At 46.3% G+C, this 24,104-nt stretch overlaps 3 protein-coding genes across 3 annotated transcripts in view; all 3 read right to left on the bottom strand.

Annotated features, from left to right (window-relative positions):
* PtA15_13A3 (uncharacterized protein) overlaps positions 1 to 472 on the bottom strand; it is a gene marked incomplete at both ends in the record, with an annotated part of 28,515 nt that extends 28,043 nt beyond the window's left edge. Inside the window, one exon of the mRNA XM_053162594.1 lies at positions 309 to 472. Within this exon, the coding sequence (XP_053026160.1) occupies positions 309 to 472 (164 nt within the window). The remainder of the gene's footprint in view (positions 1 to 308) is intronic.
* Positions 473 to 5,175: 4,703 nt separating this feature from the next.
* On the bottom strand, positions 5,176 to 6,595 carry PtA15_13A2 (uncharacterized protein; the record flags this gene model as incomplete). Its single annotated transcript, XM_053162484.1, has 4 exons — positions 5,176 to 5,474; positions 5,568 to 6,310; positions 6,382 to 6,446; positions 6,545 to 6,595. The coding sequence occupies 4 exons, from the start codon at positions 6,593 to 6,595 to the stop codon at positions 5,176 to 5,178; spliced, it is 1,158 nt and encodes a 385-aa protein (XP_053026159.1).
* Positions 6,596 to 22,431: 15,836 nt separating this feature from the next.
* On the bottom strand, positions 22,432 to 22,602 carry PtA15_13A1 (uncharacterized protein; the record flags this gene model as incomplete). Its single annotated transcript, XM_053162374.1, has 1 exon — positions 22,432 to 22,602. A coding segment is annotated over one exon (171 nt), but the record flags the coding sequence as incomplete, so codon positions are not given.
* Positions 22,603 to 24,104: the final 1,502 nt, after the last annotated feature.

Here is a 24,104-nt window from a genome sequence, read left to right as displayed (position 1 = left end):
AAATGCATATGCAGCAGTGGGGAAGCGTGAGACACACCACCAGCTGGAATTACAGCAAAAACTGATGTGCCTGGGGGACAAACAGACCAGCCAGAGCTCAGCTTATATATCCAATTCCCACCCGCAGGTCTTGAGCTTTCACAACCCCAAAGCCATGGCAACAACACGACCAACAGTATGTACCATGGCAACAACACCACCGCCATGGAACCACCAGTTTGCACATGCCATGGTGGTCGTTCAAATACACAGATCTTCATAATGATCCCACTCGTCAACCAATACAGTCTGTCTGGGCCTACTCATACCCTTCAACATCCTTTTCGGCCTTCTCAAGCCGTACTAAGTCGTAATCTGCTGTTATTGTGGCTGCCTCAGCGGATGTCAGGCGATGATCTCCAATACCCAACTGATTCAGCGAGAGGCTAGGTAGACAATTTTTCTTTGTACTATGAGAGTTGGAGAGACTCATTTGAGGGCTGGAATTTTCACAGATCCGCTGGAGCAGTACTTGTCGCCTCCGCGGGACCTTTTCACTCGCCGAGCGCCTCAGCTGAAGAGGAGAGTGTTAACGTATGGGGAAGAGTGGCTGAATCTGGAGCTTGTTCCAAGCCAGTCAAAGACAGTCCCACCGGGCCCGGGTGTTCCCCGCCAGACAGTTTGGCCCTACCATGCCAACTACAAGCTGGAGAACCATGAGGAGTGGGAGTTGGAAGAGTCGGACTGGGGCCGAATTGTAAACAGGCATGTGTTTGAGTTCTTGGCCTCTGATGATGAAGCACCATTGAGTACACTTGTTGCCTGTCAAAACCAGCCATCCGGCGTCGTTGCTGGTCATCAGCCAAGGGTCATGACCAGGAGGTTGTTTGTCAGACGAGGGAGTGAGGGTGTTGAGATCAAGCCTGTTGGACCCCGTTGGTCTCCTTCCTCTCATCATCTTGGCGCCGAGCAAATGGTCACCCAGCCGGCCGATGATGGTCGCTGGGTTGAGGTGGAGGTTAGTGATGGCTGGGATGGTTGGGATTGTATTTTTATTTATTTTTTGTTGAGAATTGAAATCAAGAATGATTGCCTTTAACACATTGAATGTGGCTTTCCGATCAGGCATGACTGTTACTTGAGCCCAAGTGACTCCGGGGGATGCTGACATATGGGGGTGGTTGTTCAAAAAAAACATCCGAGGTCCCTTGTATCCAGTCAAATCCCTTGACATAGCCTCAATGCCCTATCACCATAACACTCGATGTTGTTCTGGCCTGTATGCTGCCTGTCTCTCCTCCTCTTTGGCTAGCCATCCCCCATCCCCGCTGACACTTCTTCCCCTAACTTAACACAAGTCCCCCACTTCGGAGGGCCCTGGTACAGCCTGGGCTGGCGCGAAGCGCCCTTGCGCGAAGCGCGACCTCCGAAGGAAGGACTTGGGACTACTTTCCACTTTTTGGCCTGAGGGTTTGAGGACTTTTGGTGGGTGTTTTGTGCCATTCAAATTTTGACCCTGTTCCCAAAGGGCCCCAGGCATGCCCTTTGGATCATGAAACTTGTCTCACTCTTCCCTATCTTTTGCCGCTACACAAGTCTCTGGAAGTCCAAGTGTTCTCCTCCCATGACCCTCCAAACTTATGGTCTTTGGGGTATTCTGGGCTGTATGACATGTGTTGATTGAACTGACCTTGGAAAACAGTATGCTCATTCAATTCAATTCCACAGGATCCAAGCTCTCCAAGCTCTGGTCAATATGCCTTGGCCAATCCAGCTCATGCATCCAATCCTCATTATGAGGAGATGGATATGAAGCCAAGATGGTCAGCTATATTGACCCTTCAGGGCTTCAGCAGAGGCTTGTCAGTTTTTGCTGTGTGGAGGACAAAAGGAAAAAAGGGCACAGAAAGCCACAAAAGCCCCAAACTCTCAGGCAAAAAGTATGACATAAGTCATAAGCCTCCCCTACGGAGAGTCCCTTTGGGACGTGGGGGTCCCCCCCCCCTCCGTTTGAGAGGCTTAGTTAGGCTAGCTTCTTCCCCCTCACTGCCACAAACCACAATCACCCCTACAAAAGCAGAAGCATGAAACTTGTCAAAACGATCCGCTCTTTTGTAAGGAACTTGATACCTCCTGGATTGGCCTGCAATGAGCTCCTTAAGACAGGCCGTGGCCCCGGCTGCTGCTGGGTATGGATGCTACAAATTGGCTCCAGGGGGCTCTCAGGCCGGGTCTTCTTGATTTGGCATGGCGAGCGCAGTAGTGTTGAGGGTCCATTTTGATTGATCACTGGAGCAGCACTCAGCACACTCAGCAACACCACCCCAGACAGCACCAAAGCCCTGCTCCTCCACGCCCACAGCCGCGACAACCACAGACACGCCCTCGCGCATCTCATCCGGCTTGACCAGCCAACCCACGACTTCTACCCTTGCCTCTTTGCCGTGTGCGGACAGATTGGCCGGGGGATGGGAAACATGCGCAAAGTCGCCAGACTCTCCCCCAGCCCTCTACAGACCAGAATCATCAAGGCATACATCAGAAACCTGCTCAGGTGTAACCAGCCCAAACGTGCCTACGCACTCCTTGCCCGCTTTGACTTTGGCCCACACATCGACCTCCTTGCAGAGGCACAGCGCATTGGCGGCAGATTCGCCCCCAAGGCCATCTGGATCAGCCGCCAGCCACTTCCGGGCTAGAAGTAGAAGCACCAAGGGTGCACTTGCCAGTCTACTCGCCATATACCTCATCCTCAACTGCCCATGAAATTCCCAAAGTTTTCTCATACCAATCAGATGAACTCCTCTGTTGATGACATCAACAGCATTGGATTGAACTTTCTGTTGCCCAACATGATGTAATCTTTTGAAAACCCATTTTTTCCTGGCTTGATGATCCAAATTGTCTTGAGACTATCAAAGCCTACATGACCTGGGTGAATTGTAAATAAATAATAATTATTCTGCATGTACTGAAAAAGGCTAGCAATATATTCATTTAATTTTTATTTCAGGTGTAATAATCAACATGTCACAGATTATATTGCTTGTGATTATTTCACCAATTGTATTGGTGCCAAAAGGGGCCTAAATCTCAACCTTTTCCCAGAGAAAATTGATTTCTGAGAAGTAGAGCTCTGTTAATTTTTGGGTTGGGTTTATAAATTAGATCTTCTTTGTGCTTTAATCAAACCCCACAATTTTGCTTCATTTTTTGTTGATTGGGCAAACCTGTGATTTTTTTGAAAAATAAAAGGAAGAGGTTCTTGTAAGAGGAAACACTTGATCTTTGTTAGGCCAAATTGGTTATTTCAATAACCTGGGATGTAACATAAACACAAATCAAACACACCAAGGTTCTTTATCATCTGAAAAAAGAAAGACAGATAATGATTTATCTTGGAGATTGTGGGAGGTTCTCCCCTTGAAATCACAGTGGCGCAGCCGCCTTGGTCTCTAGTTGGAACAAAGCCAGCAGCCTGTAGAGCCAATAACCCAGGAGGACTGACAAGAGTAGATGGACCAGATGGCTCAGCTGCTGAAGATCAATCAGCCACTCAAACATCCTGCTGGCAGAATACATACAGCAGACCAGAGGGGTATCAAATTTGGGCTATCACCGGGGGGAGTTGGACAGACATGTGACACTGTCTTACATCTCAACCATTTCACAGGCTTTGCAAATACATAGTCTCACTTTCCTCACTTTATGAATTGACTAGAGTCCAGACTACAACACATAATTATAGAAATTGGCATAAAAGATGCAACTAACCCTTCTTCACAACATTTAAAACCTCCATTTGATATTTTTCAGATAGTGGTACTTTATCTCACACATGAGAGAAAGTCCTACATACAACTGACCATGGCCAAAAACCTCAATCCTGAGAACCAATCCCACACACTGCATGCTTTCACCCTGGCGTTTATTTATGGTCATAACAAAAACACTAATTCCATCAGAAATGCCTATGAATCATACTTAATTGACATATGGATCAACCTTGTGTAAGAGATTTATTTTTTGGATGCTCACCTCTTTGGCTTTGAGAGGACCTGTGACAATTTGAATGCTCAAAGTGGTTTTTGCTGACCCTTAGAAACACCAATGTGAACATTTTAATTTTAACCTGCATGATCAAATCAACATGACACAGCAACATGGGAGAAGACTGCACTTATGTGCTACTTATCCTAACCTTAACCTTTATGACATTGTGATCTCAAGATGCAATATATCCTGCAATCCATAGAAACTTCCCCACATGTAACATCTGCAAATCTTGTTTGATGAAAGCATTTCCCAACATATTCCAAAAGATACAGGACTTTATCATCCAAACAAGACATTTGGTTAAGAAAATTTGTGTCTCTATGACAAGTGCAGCTTCACACTGGATGGATTTAAGGACACCTTGCAGTTGAGCATATTCAAGGGATTGAAATCTTCCAGGCAATGTGCCGTGGAAGCTCAAGGTGTGGATAGACATTTGAAAATTCCTGGCACCTAAATTTAGAATCTAGCCCCCGCAAACAGGGGCAATAAGGTGCAAGTCATCCTGCCGAGGGCTGTTGGAGGCTTGCTTCGCAAGACGCACGCCCGCAGCAGCAAGGGCCTTGGGTTAAGATTGACAACGGGTATAAACTGGCAGTGGGGTTGCGTAGACAAAAAGTAAAAGAATAGACAAATAGATGGACAACAATTCAAGATGCTACGATGGTGAGGTTGGACTGATGGAATATGATTAGCATCAATATATGTATAGAAGTCGGCACGATGGAACATGGACCAACCAAAAATAATGTTGCAGCAAAGATCAGAATCTTCAGATACATTACGCGGATAACCTAGTCTGCAGCTCAGTTTACAATTAAACGATCTGAATGAAATTTGAATTGCCAAGGCCCAAAACTCTGTCTAAGAGTTGAGCGGATATTGATGCTATCCAGGAATTTGTATCTTTTTGTTTGTTTCGAGGGGTGATGGCGGCAGTGGAGTATGGGCCGGCGTTATCTTCGACTATGTTTTTCTATTTGAGCACCAAAACTCGACCGTGCGGAATTCACCAAACAATACTGTAACCAAGATTGTTTTTCACTTTTTAAAAAGAAACGGGTATGAAATGATTGATAGGGACGGGGTGATAAGGAATTTGAATATTATGATTGAGATGCTGATGAGTGGTGATTATTTTCAAGTAGGCTCATCACTCGTCCAGGAATGTAGGTCTCGGCGTAGTCGGGCGGTGTGTTCGTAAGGTGACTGGCCATCCGAAAGACTGGCCCAGCGCTCGGCATCGAATTGAAGCGCCTGTTCCTCGCTGGCCTCCTCCCCGCGAGTGACAGTCTGGGGAGTCCGCCGTAGATCTGGCCGGCTGCCTGACGTGGAGTCTTCTCCAAAGGCACGTGCTAGTCGGGTCAAGACACCGCTCGAGCCCGGTGTGGGTGGATGCGCTATGAGCGGACTGGGACTCGTTTGAGAAATACTATTGCCTGCATCATCCGATGGGGTAAGTGTTAAGACCCAGAGGAAGACGATTTCTCAAGAAGAAGAAAAACGAACAACGAAATAAGCTTGACACCTACCAGGTGATTGATCTTCCCGGACGGGGCTTATCGCATCTGTGGCCAGGGTGAGCATTGCTTCAGTTTCCTCTTCGATCAAGCCGGAGTTGTTGTAGATCGTCAAGCCAAGTCTCTGACGAGTAGTTTGGCTGATTGAATCATCCGGAAACACGGTCGTCTCGCTCAGGAGAGTACGGGGCGGAGATACAGATATATGGGATGGATCGGCACCCTCAGAGGTGGAGGGAAGTGCAGCGGGAGCAATTTGAAATTCGGACGACCGAGTACTGCGACGTATCGAGTTGGAGGTTGCATTCGAGGGATGTCTGTGGGAGTGAGGGAATGCAAGACCGATTCCCCGGCCGCTTCCGCTTCCACTTCGACTGCCTCCTCGGCCGCTGGTGCTATGCTCTGTGAGTTCAGGTATGGCACTGAGTCCAGTATCATACGAGTCGGTCGTGTATCGCTGTTCGGATTGAGATGGAGATTCGAATTCGTGAGGTTGAGGGGAGGCTGGGAAGGGCGGATCCTCATAGTGGTAGTTAGATGGTGATGATGATTGTTCTTCTTCTTCTTGTGATGACGCAGAGAGACCGGTGACGGCTTGGACTTTTTCACCAAACCCATTCTTCTCAGTATCCTGATCGATCAGCACGGTTGATTGGACTGAGGATTCGGCTGGTTTTTTCCGGTGCAGAGCTGGTAGCCAGGCCGTATCGTAAGGTCTATCTAGGAATGTGTACTGATACCACGCACCAAAAAGCCTGTTAATGAGAGTTGGGTTCAGTTGAAAATTGATGATGAACATGAACAGAGTCGGTTGAGGATTGCTCACATACAGGCCCAGCTAAGCGGCAGGAGGATCCGGGTAACTGTGGGTGGGTTATAATTGGCTAAATCCTGGGTATATCGGGGATTGATATCCGGATCAGTCATATAGCTGTGAGAGGCACGCGACGAGGATGCAAGCTGGGGGGAGGAGGAAGATGGGAAGGAACCTTGGCATGGTGAGGGTTGTGATCGAAGAGGAACCGTATACCGCGGCTCATCCCATCGTTTTCCTTAGCAAGGAGGTCGACTCCGAGGAAAAACAAGAAGGCGCCCGAGGAGGCGCAGGCAGTGGAGATGCCGATCGAAGGCCGGCAGATGATGGCGATCAGGCCAAAGATGGCAGCGGCCAGGGCGAGGAAGATGTATTGGATGCTGGTGTGATGGATGGTGAGTTGAGCGGAGAAGATCAAGAGCGAGATTCCGAGGGCGAGGCCGGCTTCGATGGATAATAGATATCGGCCGATCGGATAGCCATAGTGGCCGATCAAGAGGCTGAGGGTGAATCCGAAGAGGAAAGTAGCGGTGACTAGACCCCAGATGATGATATTCTGGCTGGCTTGGCTGTATGATCGACCGGCGATTCCGCCGGGGCCGGCCAGATTGACGGATAAGGCCCAGGTTGGGAAGGCGCAGGCGGCAGCAAAACCAAAGGAGTTGAAAAAACGCGGGAGGGCGCGTCCGAGCAGGAGGAGGATCAGGCCGAGGATCGTCGTGGGCACGGAGAACAGGAGCGAGCTGAGTGCGGCGCGGGAGGGGGAGGTGCCAGCTGCAGCGGCGGCTTGCTCGGGAGAGGCGATGGAGGCTGGCGGCGGCGGGGGTTGGTTGGCGAGGGCGGCGGGCTGCTGAAGAAGGAAGGCGGAGGGCAGGAGGAGGAGGAGGAGGACTCTGGAGGCGGCCATCGGATGGTCTCCGGAGGGATGGATGGCGGAAGAGCGACGACTTGGCTCACTCGAGGACTTCAACCCAGAAACGGCAGCTTGGAGCCCGAAAAGCTAGATTTGGCTGCGAAAATCTAGAGAAGCAGCATCTGGGAGGGTCCCAGAGCGCACAGGAAGTCACCCACAGGTGATTTATACTGGGTGAGCTGCTCAAAAACCACAAACAGAGCCACTTACCCAGCCGCTGTTCATTGGGAGATTTGCCCCTGCCAGGTCATGTGGCACGGGGTTGCCATTATGATTGAAATTTACAAAACTTTGCAGGTAAATTTAATAAAATACATGATTTCCACTTTGAGTAAAACTTATAACCAAATTGCTCATAAACACCTTAAGATAGGCTTAAAGTTTTACATACATATTTCAATTGTGAACCCCCCTATTGGAGGACTTCCCACCTAACTTAACTAAGTACCTCCCAAGTCCCAAGGGCGGCCAAAGGTCTCCCTCTGGGAGGGACTTATGCCTTCTTGGTGAAATTTGCCTGAGAGAAATGCTGATAATCCTTCCTTTATTATGTGAAGGCCCCTGCACGGTGCCGTCTTTGGGTAATCACCCTCTACATTTATACTTGGCTATCTCCTGCCACCTTAACACTGCCAGCATGTTTGGCTGGGATGATGTCATCCCAGTTTAACTGGGATGCACTCAGCCAATTTATAAAAATGGGTTGATCTCATCCAATGAAATACAAAATCAAGGGGGGTACCTTGGATTTATATTTCATCAGTTGAGATCAACTAAGTTTAAATTGGTTGAGTTCATCCCAGTTTAACTGGGATAACCTCAACCCAGCCAATTATGCTGGCAGTGAGCTTCATGTGGATTTTTCTCCCTCCCAAACTCAAGATAGAAGGCACATGTAAAAAAAGCCCTCACGCTGGCTAAAACATTTGGGGCATCATTGTTTTTTAATCACTGTGTGCAAAAATATGTCATGACTAAGTTACAGGTTACACAGTCCTGTACAAGTCATAGCAGACCTGCGCGTGCCATGACCTGTCAAAAATGTTGAGATAGTGTGTTAGCATCTCCCTATGTAGTATGCTTCTAACCTATACACCCGCAACTTAGCCTATATTATACATGTATATAGTTTAGTTGTTCTTCTTACTGTTATCCTTCTACACTGAATGATAATTATGCTTTGACTCTCCGTGCTCAGACTCTGTCCTCAACACTCCGTCAAACCTCTCTTAGTCTTGTGTCACCAATTACCCTCAACAGGTTATGAGACCCATGTGCTCCGCCTGTTGCACCCTTTCATAATTTTTTCAATACATACACTCATTTCCCCCCGATTTTTTTTTTCTGTAAACCCCCCTGCCTCCCTCTGCCTTTTAGGAATCTCTTTGACTCTTCTGTCTGGAACGGTCCCATCAAAATTGATGCTTCTCTTGGCGTACCTTGTCCAATGTGAGAATAAAGGATAGGTCAGTGGGTAGAAATGTCCACTAGCAAGGGTGAAACGCTGTGAAAAGCGGTCAGTGCAGCACAAAAAGTGCACCCCCGCTGTGAGGAAATCCCAAACAGAAGCAGCAGCAGCAGCTTGCGCTGCCGCTACCGCTGTTTGCAGCTGTCAGCTACTGAGACAACTGTCCATGTGTCTACAATGATAATTACAAGTCATGCAACCCAATGGCTAAAGGCTACCTTAAGACTGATCTTGATCTTGTGTAAGATCCTTTGTTTAAATCCTCCTGTTGTCTTATAATATTACTTTTGTTGGCATTGCAATCTTCCTAGCTATCCTACCTGCTCACAGGTGAACTATCATGGACTGCCTTCAAGAGCATCAGTCCACTACTCACATGGACTGCCTTCAAGACCCTATAACCCCCACCCTACCCACTCAGAGATGAACTATGATGGACTGCCTTCACAACAATCAGCCCAAAACTCACATGGACTGCCTTCAAGGCCCTACAACCCCCACCCTACCCTGTCAGAGGTTAACCATGAGGCAATTGGACTGCCTTCAAGACCATCAGTCCAATACTCACATGGACTGCCATCAAGGCCACATGACCTGCCATCAAGGCCACATGACCTACCTTAAAGGCCACATGACCTGCCTCCAAGACCAGGCCCATCACACCAGCTACCCCCCAGGCCTGAACCTGCCCCAGTGGCTGAAGATACCCCACCTACATACACTTCACGCAACCAGAGAAAGATGGCCATGGGCCAAAGAAACTTGGACTCGGATGAGCCTGTATACCTCTTTGATGTTCATGTGGACCATGTTTGTCCTTCCCTTTTGCAAGGAAAGAACTTTGAACCTCTGTGGAATCCAGCCAATGAACGTTTGCATCACCTTCCAGTTGCTGGCCCCACAACACGTCAGGCCTGTGTAGAAAGGAGATTTGTTCCCCAGTTCATTCTGGAAAACCACCCTTTCAGTAGACCAACTGAAACATCAGAAAAACTCAGGGAAATCATCTGAATACTCTATAGAATGACCTCACACCGCCTGGTGAACTCAGCAAATAGAAATATCCTTGGAGGACAAATGAGTTTATTGCGGTTTTGTCCAGCATCTGATCAGGGATTTTGGGGAGCTAATGAATCTTTCTCTCTGTGTTTTGCTTCATTTGAATGCTAACCCTAAACCCTCTTTCCAGGTACCTATGCCCGTGATTCTATGATTCCAGAAGAAGTTGCAGCAGACAATGAGCTCTGGGACAATCTAGGACCATATAACGACTTTCTGGGCAGCCAAGTTAAGTCCCTCTCTGCAAGTGCATACAAACAGAACCAGGACTTAATGGATCAAATGTGCAGGAAACATTTCCAACAAATCTGACAACTTATCCCGCCACTCTGCTTTGTGCCAATTGGGGATGCCATACTGATCCATTAAGTCCTGGTTCTGTTTGTATGCACTTTCGGAGAGGGACTGCATTTGGCTGCCCAGAAAGTCGTTATATGGTCCTAGATTGTCCCAGAGCTCATTGCCTGCTGCAACTTCTTCTGGAATCATAGAATCACGGGCATAGGTACCTGGAATGAGGGTTTAGGGTCAACATTCAAATGAAGCAAAACACAGAGAGAAAGATTCATTAGCTCCCCAAAATCCCTGATCAGATGCTGGACAAAACCGCAATAAACTCATTTGTCCTCCAAGGATATTTCTGTTTGCTGAGTTCACCAGGCGGTGTGAGGTCATTCTATAGAGTATTTGGATGATTTCCCTGAGTTTTTCTGATGTTTCAGTTGGTCTACTGAAAGGGTGGTTTTCCAGAATGAACTGGGGAACAAATCTCCTGTCTACACAGGCCTGACGTGTTGTGGGGCCAGCAACTGGAAGGTGATGCAAACGTTCATTGGCTGGATTCCACAGAGGTTCATAGTTCTTTCCTTGCAAAAGGGAAGGACAAACATGGTCCACATGAACATCAAAGAGGTATACAGGCTCATCCAAGTCCAAGTTTCTTTGGCCCATGGCCATCTTTCTCTGGTTGCGTGAAGTGTATGCAGGTGGGGTATCTTCAGCCACTGGGGCAGGTTCAGGCCTGGGGGGTAGCTGGTGTGATGGGCCTGGTCTTGAAGGCAGGTCATGTGGCCTTGATGGCAGGTCATGTGGCCTTGATGGCAGGTCATGTGGCCTTGATGGCAGTCCATGTGAGTATTGAACTAATGGTCTTGAAGGCAGTCCAAATTCCTCATAGTTAATCTCTGATGGGTTAGGGTGGGGGTTGTAGGGCCTTGAAGGCAGTCCATGTGAGTAGTGTCTCAAAGTCAGTCCATCATAGTTCACCTCTGAGTGGGTAGGGTGGGGGTTATATAATTAAGGGCCTTGAAGGCAGTTCATGTGAGTAGTGGCTTTGATCATAGCTAACCTCTGAGCGGGTAGGATAGCAATGAATGTTTGCTGATGGATGGGCGTAAAATTGGCTGTTGTGTAGAATATCAGCATTGGGGTTGTATGAGGGCCGGCCATAAAATTGGTTACTGTATTGAATAGCAGTGTTGGGGTCATAGCTAGGTGTAGAAGGAGGGCCTTGTTTGGGCCTTGAAGCTGATCTGCGCCGGTTGGAAGTATTGTTTGGATCATGTGGAAAATAGTACAACATGGTGGGCTATTGTGGTGTGAGAGTGGTGGGGGAAAGCACCAGAGCTTGGGGGGGTTTATATATTGGTGAGGGTCACCTGAAGCGGTTATGGTCTGGGGTTCAAACAGATGTCTGGATGGGTTGTCATGGCTGGTTGCATGGGTAACCTCATGACTACCCAGAACTCCCTGTTACAATTTTAACCAGTTATTGAGCAGCTCCCAGTGATAGATGAAACATGATGCATGGGTAGTCATGGCATGTTGTGTTTTAGCCATGGATACCTCCATTTGGCTCCTTGTTACAGGTTTCAATTGGGTCTTTGCAGGCCTTGTACAGGTATCATAACAACACTGAAGTTTCCAGCCCTAGAAACAGATCAATCCTGTATCCGGAGCTCTCCAGCCCTCATCCCCACCTGTTTCAAAACAACAAACAATTACCCAACGCCATGAACTCCCATATCTTGAGCTCCCCAGCCAATGACATCTTCCCCACTTGTTTGAGAAAATGTACCCAATGCCAAGAAATGTTCTGTTTCTCAAACAATGACCCACTGCCAAGCAAATTATCCTGTATCTCAAGCTCCCCAGCCCACGACATCTTCCCCACTTGTTTGAGAAACAATTACCCAATGCCAAGCAAATTATCCCACACACAAGACACAGCTGTTCTGTTCCTCAAACAATGACCCAATGCAATGAAATCCCATATCTCGAGCTCCCTAGCCCATGACATCTTCCCCACTCGTTTGAGAAACATATACTTAATGCCAAGAAATGTCCTGTTTCTCAGACAATGACCCAATGCCAAGCAAAATATCCTGTATCTCAAGCTCCCCAGCCCATGACATCTTCCCCAATTGTTTGAGAAACAATTACCCAATTCCAGGAACATTAACCCACACACAAGACACAGCTGTTCTGTTCCTCAAACAATGACCCAATGCCATGAACCTTATCCCATATCTCAAGCTCCCCATCCCACACACAAAATACACCAGTTCTGTTTTTCCCCAACTGTTTCAACAGGAGAAACAATTACCCACAATGAAATTATCCCATATCTTGAGCTCCCCAGCCCTGAAATCTTCCCCACTTGTTTGAGGAAGGTTCACCCAAAGCCAAGCACATTATCCTGTATCTTAAGCTCCACATGTGAAACACCAGTCCTACAGATTGATCCTGTCTCTGGAGCTCTCCAGCCCCACACATGTGACATATTCCCCACCAAACTCTAGAGCTTGAGTGTATGGCAAAGCTTGTTTTGATAACAAATATTGCATTTCAAGATTGAGAGCATTTGCAGCATACTGGTAACACAGAACACCAGCTGTGAAGGGTTAAGCCTTTCCTTCTATGTGCCTCTGTTCTATCAATCTCCAAAACCAACCTGGGTTTCAATTTGTCACCTCACAGACTTTTCAATCACCGCTCATTGCATTGCAATCCAAGGGGCTGAGATGTCTCAGTAGTGACTGCTGCCCACAGAATTTTCAGGTACCTATGTTATTCATGGCCTAGCAATCACTTGCAATTGCTGTGTAGCTCTCCCTCATCAAAGATAGTCCTGAATCATGATTTCATCATTGCCTTCAATTTCTTGATTGGACATAGTTGCTACGGTTGGCTTGTCAGTCTCCGGAGCAATTCTGTACGCAGTTGACACATTCACTATTTTCATGTCATGTGAGTGCGCTGACTACAAAAAAGTGGTCAGCAGCTGTCTGCGGTCACTCAGCTGCACTGCACTGATTTTGAGTGGCAGCACCCTTGAGTTATGCTGTACTGATGCAAATCAACAGCAGTGTCTGTGGCAAACCGCTGAATTCAGCGTGAGCACAGTGCTCCAACTGCTGCACTAACGCTGATTGGGCTGAAAGCAGTAGACTGCTGGGCTGTGCTAAAAGTGGAGCCCAGCAGTTTTTCCGTTGCTGCTGGCTACAACCAGACTATGACACAACTAATATGCTTACCTGGATGTGCAAACTATCAGAGGAGGGAATCACAGTTATCAATGTCACTGTGCATGGAAGATGTTTGGGGGGGGGGGGGGGGACCACCTTACAGCAAGCAGCTGTCCCACCAAGATTACTGTAAGGTGGCAGCTGAAAGGGTTCCGTGGAGAGGAGGAGTGCGGAGTGGGAAAAGGAGAGAGAAACTCACCAATATTGCATCCCTGATTGCGGTTGTAGTCACAGTGGTGTGCCTACCTGGATGTGCAAACTATTGGAGGAGGGAATCAAAGTTATCAGCGTCACTGTGCATGGAAGATGTTTGGGGGGGGGGGGGGGGGGACCACCTTACAGCAAGCAGCTGTCCCTGCAAGATTGCTGTAGGGTGACGGCTGACAGGGTTGCGTGGAGAGGAGGAGTGCGGAGTGGGAAAAGGAGAGAGAAACTCACCAATGTTGCATCCCTGATCATGGTTGTAGTCGTGTTGTAGTCGCGGTAGTGGTGGTGGTGGCGGGTGGCGGCGGGCGGAGGTGGTGGTGGCACTACCAAGGTGGATGAATTTGCGATGTCGTATATTGATCAATATAGCGTATATTGATCAATTTATATTGATCATTTTTTTTTATTCCTGTTGATACCTTTGTCTGTGTTCCATGTCTCCTTAATACTCTTCTATAATCTCTCTCCTTCCCCCTGTGTTAGCTTCAAGCCGCAGGAATCTTTTTTTTTTTTTTTTTGATAAAATTCATGAATTTCTACATACACCATTCAATTCTTCCTGAAAATGCAAGTTTTAGGATTAATCCAGGGCAGCTGAGGGGTCTCAATTTTTTTCTTTTTTTTACATCAACAATTGATGTTATCAGAAGTCTCCAAATCAACTTTTTTTCAAAAAGGGAAAAACATTGACCCCTGACCTCTCTCATGATACCATCCTGAACTCATTCTTAACTTGGTTGGTTGAACTTCCTGAAGATATTGCATATCATACTGGGAGTACTACATGCATAGAAGGCCTTTTTGAAATTAGTTTACCATGGTTTAGCATATTTTTGTCAGGTTCTTTTTTTTATCTACTTTTGTTATCAACCACAGATTGATGAGGAATATTTCCTCAGAAAATTTCATTGGGAAATTATTCTGCATATAAAACCCAGAAATATTATATTTGGGGTCACATCCCTTATGCAGCAGCTATAATCTGATCAGTTGCCAAATAGCACTACTTTGGTTGTTTCTTGGTGTTTCTGCGACTATATCTCATCCCAGCCTGGTAATTCTTCCAAAATATTGGTACCAAAATGTTTACAAGCACGCAAAGTTTCATAATGTACCTTTGCTGACCACAAAACCCCAAAAAGTAGCACCTACAGTCTGATCAGTTTCCAAATATCACTGCTTTGGTAGCTTCTTGGTTTTTCTGCCACTATATCTCATCCCAGCTTGGGAATTCTTCTGTCATATTGTGAAAAAAATATCTACAAGCTTAAAAAGTTTCATTATTTACCTTTTCTGACCACAAAACCCCCAAATTTAGCAGCTATAGTCTGATCAGTTTTGAAATATCACTACTTTGGTAGTTTCTGGGTGTTTCTGTTGCTATATCTCATCCCAGCGTGGGAATTCTTCTGCCATATGGTTACCAAAATTTTTACAAGCCCATAAAGTTTCATTATGTACCATTGCTGACCACAAAACCCCCAAATGTAGCAACTACAGTCTGATCAGTTTCCAAATATCACTACTTTGGCAGTTTCTGGGTGTTCCTGCCACTATATCTCATGCCAGTGTGGGTATTCTTCTGCCATGTGGTTACCAAAATGTTTACAAGCGGCCAATGTTTCATTATGTACCTTTGCTGACCACAAAATCCCCAAATGTAGCAGCTACGGTCTGATCAGTTTCCAAATATCACTACTTTGGTAGTTTCTGGGTGTTTCTGCCACTATATCTCATCCCAGCGTGTGAATTCTTCTGCCATATGGTTAAAAAAATGTTTACAAGCGGCCAAAGTTTCATTATGTACCTTTGCTGACCACAAAACCCCCAAATGTAGCAGCTACAGTCTGATCAGTTTCCAAATATCACTACTTTGGTAGTTTCTGGGTGTTTCTGTTGCTATATCTCATCCCTGAGTAGAAATTCTTCTGCCATATGGTTACCAAAATGTTTAAAAGCGTCCGAAATTTCATTATGTACCTTTGCTGACCACAAAACCCCCAAATGTAGCAGCTACGGTCTGATCAGTTTCCAAATATCACTACTTTGGTAGTTTCTGGGTGTTTCTGCCACTATATCTCATCCCAGCTTGAGGATCCTTCTGCCATATGGTTACAAAAACGTTAACAAGCGGCCAAAGTTTCATTATGTACCTTTGCTGACCACAAACCCCCCAAATGTAGCAGCTACAGTCTGATCAGTTTCCAAATATCACTACTTTGGTAGTTTCTGGGTGTTTCTGTTGCTATATCTCATCCCTGAGTGGGAATTATTCTGCCATATGGTTCCAAATGTTTAAAAGCGTCCAAAATTTCATTACGTACCTTTGCTGACCACAAAACCCCCAAGGGTAGCAGCTACGGTCTGATAAGTTTCCAAATATCACTACTTTGGTAGTTTCTGGGTGTTTCTGCCACTATATCTCATCAAAGCGTGGGAATTCTTCTGCCATGTGGTTACCAAAATGTTTAAAAGCGGTCAAAATTTCATTATGTACCTTTGTTCACCACAAAACACCCAAATGTAGCAGCTACAGTATGATCAGTTTCCAAATATCACCACTTTGGTAGTTTCTGGGTGTTTCTGCCACTATATCTCATCCCAGCGTGGGAATTCTACTGCCATATGGTTACCAAAATGTTTACAAGCCCTCAAAGCTTCTTTAAGTACCTTTACTAACACTCTGGTAGAACAATTCCCACGCTGGGATGAGATATAGTGGCAGAAACACCCAGAAACTACCAAAGTAGTGATATTTGGAAACTGATCAGACTGTAGCTGCTACATTTGGGGGTTTTGTGGTCAGCAAAGGTACATAATGAAACTTTGGGGGCTTGTCAACATTTTGGTAACCATATGCACCAGGGGAGATATGTTCCCACTCCACAGGGAGTGCCTTACCGTAAATTTTTTCCATAACTGTGCTGGAGGCCTTTGGTAAAGCAATAGTGAATAGGTATGAACAAGACTTGAAGTCAGCGTGGAAATTAGTTGGAAATCATCCTGAAATAAACCATAACTTGCCAAAAAATCATCCAGAACTCATCTATAATTCATCCAGAACTCATCCAGAATATAGTCCTTTCTTGGCTCCATGACCAGTGTGTCCTTTCCATGGAGATGTGAAAGGCCCAGCCTGTGATTTTCTCCCCCTCATGTACTCGCGTACATCAGGGGGACAATTGGTGTCTCAAAACAAATTTTTTACTTTTCATGTGGCTGTGAAAGGCCCATCCTGTGATATTTCCACCTCAATGTACGCGCGTACATCAGGGTGACTATTAGCAAAGTGCAAAAAGGTAATTAACTTGCATGTGCACATGTGAATTTTGAAAAGCAAAAAAATACAAAATTCACTAGATCATTTTTGTGAGGAGGACAGGATATATGGCCAAAGTGAATTGGCACCGCAATCCAACCTTGACTTAACTCAGACTTTCACCCTATTAAAACAGTTTTTTGTCATTTTTATCAGCCAAATTCAAATTAATTCCCGCATTTCCAAGAAAATGGGTTTCAATTTCAATGACTGCAACATTACCACATTCCAAAAATCTAAACCCAATAATACCAAGTTGACTTTTGGTTTAATTTTGTACATCAGGGCATATAATGTGAATTACAAGAAACCCATTTTTTTGGAGGAATTACTTTTGAGAATGGGAATTTTGCTTTGCTATCCTTGAAAATCAGTAGACAGGAGCAATTGATGAGTTGGACTTTGGTGAAATATCATTTCATCATATTTCTTCCTACAGTTGTACATAGAAAACAAAAGAATTCTACACAACATTGTGTTGACTTCCAAATCAATTGTGACTGACTTTTCACTAACTTCTCCATCCAATTTACTATTTTGGGGATGAGTCACTAATCCACATCAGGCTCACATCCTACCAAAACTCACATAAAATTCAGCTCTGGCACTCCCTGGGGAGTGGGAACATATCTCCCCTGGTGATGGCCGAAGGATTCCCACGCTGGGATGAGATATAGTGGCAGAAACATCCAGAAACTGCCAAAGTAGTGATATTTGGAAACTGATCAGACTGTAGCTGCTACATTTGGGCGTTTTGTGGTGAAAAAAGGTATGTAGTAAAATTTTGGACGCTTGTAAACATTTTTTTAACCATATGGCAGAAGAATACCCACACTGGGATGAGATATAGTGGCAGAAACAACCAGAAACTGCCAAAGTAGTGATATTTGGAAAGTGATCAGACTGTAGCTGCTACATTTGGGGATTTTGCGGTGAAAAAAGGTACATAGTGAAATCTTGGACACTTGTAAACATTTTTTTAACCATATAGCAATTTTAACCATAAAGAGGTATGTAGTGAAATTTTGGACGCTTGTAAACATTTTTTTAACCATATGGCAGAAGAATACCCACACTGGGATGAGATATAGTGGCAGAAACACCCAGAAACTGCCAAAGTAGTGATATTTGGAAACTGATCAGACTGTAGCTGCTATGGTGTAAGACTCAAAAGTGTTCCTGAGAACCTTTTGCTGAATTGAGAAGGGGATGATGGAGGTGCAAACTCTGCCCTTCTATACTATCAGTCAACAAGACCCACCAAGCTATGCTTGGCAAGTTTTAATCAAATGATAGATCTGGTCTAGTTCCAGATGAAGTTGTTTGATGACAAGTATGTGAGATTTGAGAGTGAGTTCAGTAGTTATTTGCAAATATAAGGGTTGTAGTGATGTGTGGTGGTGATGGTAAGTATGAAGGGTGGTATGTAAATAACTGGTGAGTACTGAGCTGAGGAGCTGACAACTGGGGAGGAGAGAGCTCCTTATATAGACAAAAGTGGAGCCCCAGAGGGCTTGTGGGTTAGGATTTCAACTAATCTAGACAACAGTGTGAGGGATTTTAGCTGGTTGGAGTAGATACAAATGATGTCATAATGTGTCAGGAGTACATAAATGATGTCATAAGAATGCAGTAGGGCCACATGAAGGCTGCTTAAAGTGACAGTAGACTGCATGAGTTGACAGGTGGATGCAGGGAGTGCATAAATGTGTCTGAGGCTGCAGAGTCAGTGCGTGATGACATCATAATATGGAAATAGAAGGGTACTCGATAATATGTAATGACTGTAGTCTGATGGGGAGATGTATGCTTGTATCCTGTGATGTGTATAAGCATAATGCTGTGATCTTTGACTTGAGGCTTGTGACAGGTTGGTGATTTGGTATGTTGAACGTGTGATGGGTGTCCAGTGTCCAAAGAAGTGTAGGTTCCAATCCAGAGGGGCTCCAGTGACACTTCCAGTGGTGACTAGGGGTAAAATTGGCCGTAGAATCCATTTCTGGGGTCCATTTGATGTTATCTTGAGGCGTATTGTGAGTGCATATGTAGTATAGAAAAAACTTTTGATTTTTCACTTTTCTGTCTACCACAACGGTTGGGGGTTTTGTGGTCAGCAAAGGTACATAATGAAACTTTAAGGGCTTTTAAACATTGTGGTAACCACATGGCAGAATAATTCCCACGCTGTGATGAGATATAGTGGCAGAAACACCCAGAAACTACCAAAGTAGTGATATTTGGAAACTGATCAGACTGTAGCTGCTACATTTGGGGTTTTTGTGGTCAGCAAAGGTACATAATGAAACTTTGGCCGCTTGTTAACGTTTTTGTAACCATATGGCAGAAGGATCCTCAAGCTGGGATGAGATATAGTGGCAGAAACACCAAGAAACTACCAAAGTAGTGACATTTGGAAACTGATCAGACTGTAGGTGCTACATTTGGGGGTTTTGTGGTGAACAAAGGAACGTAATGAAATTTCCGACGCTTGTATAAATTTTGGCAACCATATGGCGGAGAATTCCCACGCTGGGATGAGATACAGTGGCAGAAACAGCCAGAAACTGCCAAAGTAGTGATATTTGGAAACTGATCAGACTGTAGCTGCTACATTTGGGGGTTTTGTGGTGAGCAAAGGAACATAATGAAACTTTGGCCGCTTGTTAACATTTTTGTAACCATATGGCAGAAGAATACCCACGCTGGGATGAGATATAATGGCAGAAACACCCAGAAACTACCAAAGTAGTGATATTTGGAAACTGATCAGACTGTAGGTGCTACATTTGGGGGTTTTGTGGTCAGCAAAGGTACATTATGAAACTTTGTGTGCTTGTCAACATTTTGGTACCAATATTTTGGAAGAATTACCAGGCTGGGATGAGATATAGTCGCAGAAACACCAAGAAACGACCAAAGTAGTGCTATTTGGCAACTGATCAGATTATAGCTGCTGCATAAGGGATGTGACCCCAAATATAATATTTCTGGGTTTTATATGCAGAATAATTTCCCAATGAAATTTTCTGAGGAAATATTCCTCATCAATCTGTGGTTGATAACAAAAGTAGATAAAAAAAAGTGTTGTGACACAGATGTCACATGCATCTCCTGGACTCGCCGCAGCATGACCAGTACTCCTCATCCGGGACAATCCCGGGTTGAGGAGCGGACTGTGTGGAATATATAGTTAGTGAGCCGGTCATACCTGAATAGGTTATGAGCCTTTTATCTCAAACTTAAGACGTGATCTACAATCTTCCAATCTCATTTGATTCACCTCACCGGCCGCCAATTCGACCTGACGGCTATATCTTCTTGACCGGTAGCTCAGACTAGAGCGTAATCGACCGCCATCGGGAGGATCTGCGTTACTTTGCCGTAACGCTGTGAGGTGCTCTGGGATAAGTAGACCTTGCTTTTCCCCTTTCTACTCTCTGAACGGTACAATCGGCCTAACCAATTACGCTAAGCGGATTAGCCATCCTGCTGATTAGGGTGTGGTGGCCCCACTAACCTGTGCAGAAAAGCGAAGCTTGTTTTGCCGTTCTACTCCCTCTCCTAATTTTCCTTCTCTCTTATACTTTGAGCACCTTACGGTGTTGCGGTGAGTAGCTCTTTTCTTCCTGATCTCGACTTACTCTGCGGATTACGTCCTATCCTTTTTTTTTTTTTTTTTGACCCGCGATTATGTCTGCATCCGACCACGACTTGGACGATTTTGTTCCCGACGGCGGCCTTAGGATGAGCAATCTCTTTGACTCGGTTGCTGGTTCCACATCTGGAAACAGAGGAGCGGACAAGACGATTCGGGCCTTGACATCGGGACCTCGACCACCTTTGGGCCCACCGACGCCTGGCTTGGCAATCAATGTGGGCAGGAATGCGGCCCCTCACCTGGGCCAAGCGCAGACGGCCGGTGCGACCAATCAACCACTTCCGGGGAATGGGAGCGATTTGAGCCAAGCACAACAAGATTTTCTCGCGGCCAAGCTCCAACTTGAACAAGCAAAGCTGGTCAGTCAAACGGCGAAGCTTATCAACGACAGATGGAACGACAACAAACGTCTGGCGGCCAACGGAAACAACATGACGCAATTGCTTCACCAATTGCAAGAAATCGGAAATGCGCACATGTCGAGCGGGGATTTCTTCTTCAAACCAATCAAGAACCTTGTCTTCAAAAAGATTGCGCAAATGGTTGTTTTGGACGGTGTGCACCAATCGTTGGTTCCCAATCTACAACGGCTGAAGACAACTCTCGAGATGCTGTCTTACCTGAAGAAGAAGTTCTCAGTGGTATCTCGTGCGGCGCAGTACAACGTTTGGAACAGGTTCCTCAACTTTTCGGTCAACGACTCGGATGGTGTTGGGATGTCATTGGCAATGCGGAATCTGTACACTGAATGGAACAATCTCAATGTACGGATTCACTCGGACGCCTATTTTGGTTTCATCTTTCAAAGAGCCGTGATGCGTTCCTCGGTTCCCTTCAAGAAAGATTTCGAACAACGCATCGAGAACGCCATGCAGAACAACAAATCAAAGAGCGTCCCAAAGTTCGACACCCTTGTCAATACTTTTGACGTCTGCAAGAAACAGCACGAAGACTCCACCTTGTCTGAAACATCTCTCACCTCTGTGGCGGCGCCTTCGGTCCTCTTAGTGGCAAACAAAGCAAGTGACTTCGATTTCGAAGCTTTTCTGGCGGATGTGCCAGAAGAGAATTGGCCTGATGCGTTAGATTTTTACGCTGCAACAGCACACCGCTGTTGGCAGTGTGGGGCTGCAGACCACTATCTTCGCAACTGTCCGCAACGAGCGAAGTCAAATCAAATCAACAAAAGACTGAGAGGTCCGGGAGTCTCGCCTTTTCCCCTCCCAACACAGCTAACACAAGCCACATTTGTAGGTTCTCTCTACACCCAACCGCCTCAACAGACCGTGCCCGGAAATTCCAACCCTTGAGCCCCTCCCCCCATGTCCCAGTTTCAAGTTCAAGCTAAACGACTAGCCGATCTCTATTGGCCTAGGTATGCCAATGCCTCCAACCGTCACTGCCAGCATATTTGCCTGGCATAGCACAATGCCCCTCCTCATTGGGTGCACTCAACTGATTCCAAATTGGTTGGGCACGACCGATGCAATATGCATCCGAGTTGAACTTGGTCCCAGCTTGTGCGATGCATTTGCCCCCCGATCTGAAGTCGGCTGCTCAACCGCCGAGCTGCCATCGGTTGGTCTTCAAACCGATGAAATCATTTCATCGGGGTGGGGTGATGCGAGGGTAGGTCGTGCACTTCCCACCGATGAACTGACCCTTGGTTGGACATTTCACCGAGTATTCATATGTTTGGTGGATGCCAACCAAGGGAAAAAACCCTCGGCCCAAGGCCACCCGAGGCAAATATAGATCGGGAGGCTGCCTACCAATGAATTAGTATCATCGGCTTGCCAGCCCGAGGAAATCGCATTACGTTGCTGCTGTCCTCCTCCAATCCTGCTCCCAGCACGCCCAGCTCTGGATTGCCCGGGGGGCTGGCCCCGCCGGAGTCCTGGGCGAGCGAGTTCACCACGTTCCCAACACGGCCGCGAACGTGGTGAACTCGCTCGCCCAGGACTCCGGCGGGGCCAGCCCTCGCCCGGCCAAGCCCATTGGCCGCGCGCCACCAGCATCAGGATGCCCTTCCCCGCCCGCGCCGATTCGGACCATCCCCGCAGGAAGACCAAGTTTGTGGTCCTGGAGGAAAGAGTGCGCGTCTCCACCATCGTCTCACCCAGAGCCAGGGCGCCATCGTCTCCTGCACCCAGCCCTGGCCCTTCCCCGCCACCCGCCACTCCGCCCACGGCCCCGCTGCCCTCCATCCCCATCATCTCCGCCCGCCACAAGGTCCTTGCGCTGCCTGAATCGTCGGCCCGCGCCTACAAGCCCGACACACGTCTACTGACAGAAGACAGGCACAGGCAAGGGTGGATAGTTGTTGCACTCACAGTCTGGACAACCCTGTTCCCCACCCTCCAGCAATGCCGGATCAAGAATCTGCTTGGAAAAGCCATCACCATCGTTGCCTGATGTAGTTTGCCGAGGGGCAACTTTGGAGAACTGCTGGATCGCCAAGGGGCAACCTCGGAGAGCTGCTAGTTCGCCGAGAGCCGCCAGCTCGCAGTGCCCTTGGCCAACTATCAGCACTCACTTTCTACACTTTTTTCCAGCTATGTGTGCGCTACATGCAAATATTTTTGGTTTGATGATGAAGAGCAGAAGCGCATGAGTAGTTTCTGCCAGGAGCGGAGCCAAGCAAAACGGAAAAGATACAGAAGATTCTTGCACAGACAGAAAAAGCAGGAACTGGAAATTTGAGGCAAAACTATTCAATTAGATTGATTGGCCTGCCGAGAACTTTCCAAGAAGTCTTCCAATATTAATTCCAAGCCGGTCGTTTTGCCTTTTACTTGCAAAAGATAACCCTGGGAAAGATACAATTAGCTGCTGCCAGGACTGATTACGTAAATGATGGTTTTTGATCAGATAAAAAACTTGCCTGCATTTGTGTGATCTTTTCCAAGAATAAAACTAACTGGCACCTCTGCCATTCCAATAGAAACCAACTCCGCTTAAGCATACTTCTGTGTTCATTGAGAAATGTCAAGGTTGCATCCGTTTTGACCTTCTTATCGCCCCAAAACTTCAATAGACCGTGATGATATCCCCCTCCTTGAAGAAAGCAAATTTCTTGATGAAAGACGATTGAAGTTCGATCTTGTTGAGCAAGGAGGTTGCGCGCTGAACCTAACGTTTGATTGATTTTTGTGTGCAGGTTATCCACTTCGTTGATTGAAAGCTTCAAGAGGGATTCAACGACTTCCTCCTTTGAATACTTGTTTTGATAAACTATTTTGAAGTACTGCATCATGTTGGGAAAGAAATAGATTAAATACTTAAATAGGGTTAGGGTTAGGGTTAGGGTTAGGGTTAGGGTTAGGGTTAGGGTTAGGGTTAGGGTTAGGGTTAGGGTTAGGGTTAGGGTTAGGGTTAGGGTTAGGGTTAGGGTTAGGGTTAGGGTTAGGGTTAGGGTTAGGGTTAGGGTTAGGGTTAGGGTTAGGGTTAGGGTTAGGGTTAGGGTTAGGGTTAGGGTTAGGGTTAGGGTTAGGGTTAGGGTTAGGGTTAGGGTTAGGGTTAGGGTTAGGGTTAGGGTTAGGGTTAGGGTTAGGGTTAGGGTTAGGGTTAGGGTTAGGGTTAGG

The sequence above is a fragment of the Puccinia triticina genome, chromosome 13A (assembly GCF_026914185.1).
Source record: "Puccinia triticina chromosome 13A, complete sequence".
Lineage (NCBI taxonomy): Eukaryota > Fungi > Basidiomycota > Pucciniomycetes > Pucciniales > Pucciniaceae > Puccinia > Puccinia triticina.
The sequence above is the reverse complement of the archived record's forward strand: the minus strand, read 5'-3'. Positions and strand labels throughout refer to the sequence as shown.